The 8,485-nt window shown below is 44.4% G+C and overlaps 1 protein-coding gene across 4 annotated transcripts in view; it reads left to right on the top strand.

Moving 5' to 3' along the window:
* Window positions 1-2,083: 2,083 nt before the first annotated feature.
* The window catches only part of LOC146389006 (RNA binding protein fox-1 homolog 2-like), a 51,900-nt gene continuing 45,498 nt past the window's right edge, over window positions 2,084-8,485 (top strand). The window contains exons 1-2 of one of the 4 annotated variants that reach the window (XM_084926627.1): window positions 2,087-2,332; window positions 2,953-3,163. In XM_084926627.1, coding sequence (XP_084782753.1) covers window positions 2,963-3,163 — 201 coding nt within the window. In that variant the 5' untranslated portion in view covers window positions 2,087-2,332; window positions 2,953-2,962. Of the gene's footprint in view, window positions 3,164-8,485 lie in introns of all 4 variants that reach the window. The other 3 variants (XM_084926625.1, XM_084926626.1, XM_084926624.1) reach the window with 3 other exon arrangements.

Raw genomic sequence — 8,485 nt, 5'->3', positions numbered from 1 at the left:
GAAGTTTTGGATGCCGGGTGATCATTCGAGCTGGAAGTGTTCCCACGCTGGAAGTGTTCCCACGCTGGAGACAGCCTCAACTGCCGCTCATAAGCCGTCACCAGCTGCAGCTGATTGTTTATTAGAGACACGGATTAGAGCACAGATATGGAAACTGTTTATTCACTGTCACAAACACTCACACTGTGTGGGGAGAATCGAGAAGATCACTTTTTTTTTTTTTTTTTTTTTTTAAAGATCACCTTTAAAAGCCACAATGCTGAAGATTTGTATATATTTGTTGTCATCACTGTTAATAAATTCACTGCTTTGTCTTGGAAGAGTCATGCGTTCGGGTCTGCTTCCTGAACCCACACCCTGACAGCGATACATGTTAACAAAGAATATGCTTCGATTCCCTGTAGTGAACAACAGTTGTAACTCTAAATTTGCTTTAACAAGTAGGTCTTTCTATAAGGCTTAATTCTCCAAAGTGTGGATAAAAGAAAAAGTATAAAAGATGAAAGTAATTCCTTGCTTGTATGTTTGCTTTTCAATCATGAACTGTGCTCCTTTCTGTGTGGTAGGAAATTTGTGATGGTAATTGGTCACGCTTCTCACACCTGACAAGCTTCCAGAAAGGTCAAAAGGTCAAAGGGAAAGTCCTGAGATCAAGGGCCACCATCAATCACACTCACATTCTTGAGTGACATAATGTACCCACCTGTTTAAATGTTTAAATGCATTGTAATGCTGCCATGTGACTGGCTACGCAGGTACTCGTGTTAACAAACAGTTGAACAGATGTACCTAATAAAGTGGCCAGTGAGTGTAGCTGGAGATCTGCAAATAAACTATGCCTACTACTACCCTCAGCAAGTGACATCAATATAGAATAAATAGCAGTAGGCAGGACTCAGACAAAGTCAAATAAAAAACTCGTATCTGTTAAATGAGTAATGAATCCTCCTTCTGAAATGCCCTGTGACCTCTTAACCAGCTGGATTAAACACAGGTCAGAGGACATCAAAAGATCAAGAAGAATGAAGTCAGTGTTGGTAGTAATAGCTGAGTAATGGCTCCCTCTGCCTCTGATAGGAAACAGGCAGCAGGGAGGAGTGATGTGACCTCACTGCCGTCAATCACTGCAGGTTCAGTGGGTGGCAGGGAGACAGGTAGAGACAAGGGTGTCGTTAGAGTGAGTCACAGAGATGAAGGGAAACACACACTCATAAACATACAATACCTCCATCATGACACACATTTAGACACAGACAGCTGAGCAGAAAGTGCAAGTGACTGCGATCATCTGTTTTAAGGCAGTCAGGTGAGGTGCAGGATTTATGGCTCAAGTATTTTTATTTATTTTTTCTGTTGGTTGGTCACTGTAAACATTTCCTCACATCAGCAACTGTATTTGATAAGTGTTACTTTTTGTATGAATTATATAACATCAAAGCCCGGTAGTCAGGATGAAAGCGGTTTCCTTTCGGACACTTTGTGACTGAAGACCCACAAGGGGGCGCAACAACATTAAGAAACACGACTGTGCTGTGAAGCGTTGCTTAAAAACCGAAAGTGGAAAGGGGCTCCTTTGATTGATTGATTTGTTTAATCCTTTTTTTCTCCCCATTTTATTTAAGTACTTTAGGCCTTTGGCTATTAGCTGCGTGTTTTCATTTATGTGGTTATGCAGGTTTCCTTTTTGCAAATATTGGAGGCGTATTTTGCTACAAAACTGTTACAATGGGAGTAGCTGACTCCCAATAAAAATAACTAACTAACTAACTAACTAAATAAATAAATAAATAAAAATAATAACAATCATGTGTTGTTCAAAAGCAAAATGTGGCTTTTGTGCTTTTGAGATATTCCATTAATATTTATATATTTTACTATTATTCATTATTATTATTATTTATTTTCTGCTTAACATGTTAGGTAATTTTAGGCGCAAAAAATAATTTTTGGGCATCGTCACGACCTGCAAAATAGTGCAATTTTCATATTAACTGGGAAAAAATAAATAAATAACTGAGGGTTGAGGAGGAGGGAGCTGTGAGGTGGTGGGATCAGGAGGGAAAAAAGGAGGAGAAGGAGACCGAGGAAAGGCAGACCTCAGAACAGCCCGCCTTACCTCACTCCCCCCTGTCCGCGAGCCCGGTGTTCACGGGCAAATCTGACCGCAGATCAGCGCACTCGGGCTCCCTCCACACTACGAGTTACACCAACTGGGACTGAGACCAGAGGAAATCGTGTTCGTCGGTAGCCAAGGTACGCACGCCAAGACTCATCCACAGCAGACCGAGGCGAGGGAACGGACAAGAAGGGAGAGAATTCAAGGGGAGAGCTGGTAGGAACCACAGAGGAGTTCACTGCAAAAGAAAAAATCCGCACGCGTTTAGGGGCGAGAGGAGAGGGTGACTGGCTGGCCCCGCAGAAGGAGTAGTATTACGCGAAGCTAATTTCCAACATTTTCTATTCTTGGCAGCGAGAGTGTGCTCTCCGAGCCACATTTATAAAGAGAGCTAGCGGAATGTAATGCTAGCAGGCTAGCCAATGTTAGCTAGCTAATTAGCTTGTCAGGCATCCGAGAGTCGGACGTGTGATCTTTATTAAAATAGGACACTGTCGTCGTTTTTCTTTTTTCAGGGGGAAAAAAGAAAGAGAGGGACAACTGTACTTAATGTGCTTTGTGTTGGATTCTGCCATGGTTTTAAAGGGGTGTCTCGCATAGCTAAGGCTAAGTTAGACAATAAACAGTGCAAGCTTGTGTATATTGATGAAAATCCGTTCAATATTATCTGTCTGGGAAAAGCCAAATCCATTGTGAATATTAAGCCGTGGACAAACCCAAAGGAGAAGGCAAAGGTAACAAAAGAAAAGAAAAAGCCAAAGAGACTTTTGACTGGTGACTGTCTCCCGTCCAATGTTAATGTCGACCGACGTTGCATCTATTATGCTACCCGTTAGTCGGGGAATAATGGACCGGGAAAGGGACATTGATACAGCAGCCGGACCCCATGCAAACGCGGCCGGGGGTCCAGCCGTGGTCCGAGGGATGAAGAGAGGAGATCCGGAGCCCGACGCTCAGACTGCCGCTGCCCTCACTGACTTGTCCGGGGCGGAGTGCAAAAGACCAAGGATAGACGGGACCGGGAGTGTTGTCGGTGACATTGGCCAGGTATGAATGCAGTGTAAACACAAAAGATACGTTTCTCACATCTGTGTCTTTTCTGTTTCCATCTGTTACAAATGATGCTCACTGAACTCAGTATCATCCGCCCTCCTTTTCCTTCTTCGCTGTTTTTTCTGTTTGTTTCTAAGCATCAGCTAGGAAGGATGATGATGTTTTTGACAGCCCCCCCTCCACGCGCGCATTTTCCCCTCTTGATAATCATGCATCGTTGCAACAGCAAATCCTTTAATTATAACAAGCGAAACGCAGGAAAAGTGTCTCAGTAGTAAACGCGTTGCTTGCTGTGATTATCGAGGCTTGCTGTTTGTTCCTCTTGGTGCTGCTCTTACCAAACCAGACAAAGGTAATATGATCCAGGCTCCATTGCTATGACAGTCCCAGACACCACGGCAAAGATCAGAGCCATTCATCATGCCTGCCTCACAGAAGGTAAACCAGTGCTTTGTCACATGTTGCGAGGGATTTTGTATTTTTATACTTATGTGGATGAAATTACTTTGAACTGTGCGGATAATTTGTCAGTGAGTCTTCAGAAATCCTGACACACACATGCAGGGCATTTAATGGCTCCGTGCCCCCCCAATGATTGTCGCTAGGTGTTAAAAGAGAGAGGCAGACAAGGATTGGGGGAGGGGTCACCACAGAGAAAGACAAAGAACAGAGCCTTTTTTTTTTTTTTTGAGCTTGAAGGAGCGAAGGGTCTCTGGGGGCCCCTCCTTAACACGGGTCTTCCCTTGCTTTTATGACTCGACTGCTGAGACAGCAAAGCATCAGCGACGGTTCCTGCCTCCCCGGACCAACCTGTGTACGTTACAGTAAACTAGAGAACTGCCGAGGCGCAGGGTGCACCTCTCACTTGTTCTGCCTGGATCTCTTGCTATTTATTTCTCTCTTGCAAACACACAGCACGCATCATTCCTACACCTACACACACATGCTTTGAAGTGCCCCTGTAATGCAATAGTACAAGAGAAAAATTTCAGCTGACGTCTGGTGGGTTTTTTTTTTTTTCTCCAAAGACAAGGGAAACTGCTCTAACGGTAGTCGAAGGGCAGGCGGACACGACTTGAGGTCGTCTGCAGGTAATTGAATCCCGGGGAAACTGGTAAAATGCTTCAATGGGCTGTGCAGCTGACCCGCTGCAAAGACAGAAAGGTCCAAGTGTGATGCTGTGATGCTCAGTGAGCCTCACAGAGGATGGATGTTGATGATGGGAAAAGGTTATAGCCCGCTGGCAAAGATGATGTGACAATGAGCAGGGCGGCATGTGGTGGATTCTCGCTGCCCATCGGTTGTATTGATTGTTGGGGTCGGGGTGGGGTCGTGTAAATGGAATAAAAGGGAGGATGAGGCTACAGCAAGAGAAAGGGAGTGCGCCGAAGGTTGCACGTGGAGGATAAAGAGGGGAAAGCGAGGATCGTGGTTTAATTGGGCACAGTGTGCGAGTGGATTAGAGGAGAGAGAGAGAGGTGTGACTGGGGACTGATAGATGTGGGGATTTTGGGGTGGGGAGGTGGGATAAAGGAGACTGAGGGCAGAGTAAAAATCTGAGCCGTTAGTTTGCATCCATCAGGCAGCATGATAAAGTATGCGAGGGAAGTGATGGATGGCAGGCATGACACCATTAGTTGTGGGAGAGATAAGCATGAGGACAGGGCCTGAATGATGATAATCAGCTCAGTGACACTTTATGCAAAGGATAAATAAATCGGAAAATGACATTGAGGGGATGTATCGAGTAGCTCTCGGGCGCTGCATGGCTGCTCGCGATGGAGATGATGACTCCAGTGGATGTTCCTTGAACTAAATGCACCCAGCAATTACTGTAGGGCTCCCGCAGTGAGCTCGAGCTGGTATACTTCTGACCTTCCAGGCTGACTGTAAATCAGGACTGTAATAATAAACGAGAGTGCAGCCTCCCCTCTTTTGTTGTTGCTGCTCTCCTCCCCCGCTCCACCTCATACAAACTGCACCCCTTCCCACCCCCACCCTTATCTGTCCTCTGATTTGTCCCCCTCCTGCCTCCCCCCAGGCATATTTCCAGATTGCTAATTGACTCCTGGTTCACAGGCTTTCAGCGTGCCACTGAGGCAAGCCCCCCCCCGGATTCACTCTTTCCTCTGTGCCGCCCCATCTATCTCCCCCACTGCCATCTTTGATAATGTCTTCATTTCTCAGCCCGTCTCCCATCACTCAAATCGGTGGAATATCCATTTCTTTTTCCCAGCTGTGTTGTCTTATTTTCCTCTCTCCTTTTCCCCCCTTTCCCCTCCGCTTTATCTCCCCCTATGCGCTCTTTCTTTGTATGTTTGGTACGCTCTGTTGGTCTTATTGATGCTTCCCCTTGAGGCAGCACTGTTGTCTGTGCTGAGGTAGTGGGAGTACAGTATCCAACTCTCCCTCTTTCCGCGTTTCTCGGAGAGCCGATTTGTCCTATCGTTGGCAGTAAAGAGGCTTTGTGTCGCGCTAACGAGATCAAAGCTCATTTAGGAGAGGGCATTAACCAGAGCGATCGCTTTAATGGGGCCAGGGTGGAATTGGGGTGGGGGGTGTGGGCGGTATGTATGAGCAGATCACTGAAAAAGATTATCACCGATAGCGCACGTTTTTTTTTTAAATTCATAGTGTTCACCACAAGCAGCATCCATAGCACTGAGAATCATTACTTCTCGTGGAACAAGTGAAGTTAAAGTTTAGTCTGCTGAGCAGCTTCAGAACTTATTGTGCTGCAAACATGAGAGCTGATGGTTGCCTGAGAAAAGAGACGTTAAAGAATACCCCCGCAGCCCAGGCCAGAAAGTAAATTGCAACAAGAACTTTAAAGTCTCATGAACCTTGGATATCACAACAATATTACATGTACCCACCGTAATTGCACCTCCTTTTTTTCCCCCCTTAGGCCCTCAAAGCCACAGGACAAAAACAATAAAAATGCATAAATATTTTAAAAATATGTAAAACTGAACATTTAACAATTTGTTTAAGTAGTTTATATGCCCTTGTTTCATTTTAGTGCAGTGTAAAATTTTACTGCGTCTGTTATTTCTGCCGGCGGTAGTTTCTGTGCTTCTCTCTGCATGTGTGAGGAGTTCTGATTGGAGCTTACTGTAAGACCTGCTTTAGACTGCTGCGGGGGGTCTCTGTCAAACCTACAACGTAAACCATGTAAGTGGCTAACGTTGTTGCTCGCATTTATGTTTGTGTTGGTTCATTATGTGTTAATTAAAGTGTGGTTGTGGACTTTATTCCCTCCTGAGTCCCCGTGCTTGTTGTTGTTGTTGTTGTTTTTTTTGTGCATCATGGGCAAAAATATTGGTCTTTGTGTATTTCCCTCATGTCCATTCCAATAGTTTCAGTGATCTTCTTTCCTTTGCTGACATTTGTGAGTCCATATATTATGATGTGCTATGATTATTATTCCTTATAGTGAGAGGATGATTGTTATTTTCTCGCTGAAAAATTCATCAACTGCAGCAAAAGACTAGTCGAAAATGCACAAGATAAATCAATTGTGCTGAACAGGCCAATCACAATAATGGGCCAATCCAACCTATAGTGACATTTCTGGGCAGGTACGCTTCAGATTATGCTGTAGGTTATGGAGGGGTTTGTGGTTGTGACGTAGCTACAGCAAACTTTTCCAGCTGAAGCATTCCCCAGCGAGTTGTGTAAAAGCTGATCAACCCCAAATCCTTTAGCTATTAAAATCTATTATAAGTGCTGCCAAGTTACATGTGTGTTGCATGTATCCAAAGGTCTGCCTGGGTCCATGTGATTGCATTGTTGTCATAATGTGGTAAACACGAGGCTCCATGCGCACATCTGCATGCCCTCAATTTTGTCGCATACGCTCTGCAGGCACTACTAAGACACCCTCTGTGCATGCATCCCCAAAGTGTGCAATAACTATTCATCCCTGTGTGTTTGCACGTGAGCGTAATCCCTGGATTTAACACTGACTTCGTTTGACTGGCACAGCTAGACTTATTAGTGGTTAGTAAAAGTGATGAAAAAAGAAATGCAAAGACAGGGAAAGGTGTCAGTGAGGTAACAGGAAACCCTGTATGGAAGAAACAAAATGATTTGTTGGCAAGTAATAAGCGAAGAGAAGATTAATCTGCATTTTTGTTTGATTATGATTTATCAGTAGTTTTCTCTTTTTTTCCATCCTCCCCAATTGGGTTGATTTACTGCCTTTCTCCTCCATACATTATTGTAAACTGAAAGGGACAGAGTGTTTTTGTTTAATTGCGATGCACATTTTTCAATTTTAAGACTATTAAAGCCTTAAAAGATGACTTGAGATAACAATAACACTCAGATTCAATGATAATGAAAAAAATCATTAGTCACAAGCAGCCAGAAGTCAGCAGCTGCCATTATGCTAAGAAGAAATATCCCCAGAAGTGGAAAGTGTTAGGAGGACGGGGAGGTGTGGGACCAGTTGTGTGTTCGGCACATACTAATGTGCTAACATGTGTTGCAGAGGGTCACACAGTCCCAACCTGGTCTCGCATTGGGTGCTGTGCAGCTGTTAATGATTGCTGTTAAACTTTGAGCCACAGCACAGTGGACTCACCCTTGACTTTTGAACCAGCAACGATAAGCTAAAATTCCCCATACGCAGTTGCTCAACTCCTCTTTTCTCCCTCCCTTCTTGTGTTCAGCTCAACTCACTACGCAACAGCATTATTACTCAAGCATCGACAGCAGACAAAAGAAGGACGCCACCATTCATAAAGAGATCAGAATAGGTTTGAGATCTTTCTCTCTCACTTGATTTCCTGGTTTCAGCTTCTTCACACGGCACTTTCATGCTAGCACTCCCTTTATAGTCATCATGCCACTGCTCCCCCACCCAGCATAGCTCCTCCCCAAGGCTGCCCCCAAACTGTCACATGTGCTCCCATCTCCTCCCACACATACAGCCAAATGTCAATTCAGTGCTTCCCTTACATGGGGGTCATCTGCGATGTGCTGCCACAATACCCATCACAGCTGTCTATGAATGATACCCTAGTTTGCTATGTGAGTTTTCCCAACTTCAGCTGAATGCACTGCGATAGTTTTGTATTTCTTTGATTTTTATTTAATTCTTTTAAAGCTTTGAGGCCTTACAGCATAAAGCATGTCCACAGTGCACTAAGAGCTCTGCCTCGGCAGAGTGAAACAATAATTAGACCTGACTAGGGCTGCCACAAACGATTATTTTGATAGTCGACTAGTCACCGATTATTTTTGCGATTAGTCGATTAATCAGATCATCATCCATTGGACATAAAACGGACAGCTTATTGCACCAGCAGC

The sequence above is a fragment of the Perissodus microlepis genome, chromosome 4 (assembly GCF_051167445.1).
Source record: "Perissodus microlepis isolate ML-2025 ecotype Zambia chromosome 4, ASM5116744v1, whole genome shotgun sequence".
NCBI classification, from domain to species: domain Eukaryota; kingdom Metazoa; phylum Chordata; class Actinopteri; order Cichliformes; family Cichlidae; genus Perissodus; species Perissodus microlepis.
This window is presented reverse-complemented; position numbering and strand designations above follow the sequence as displayed.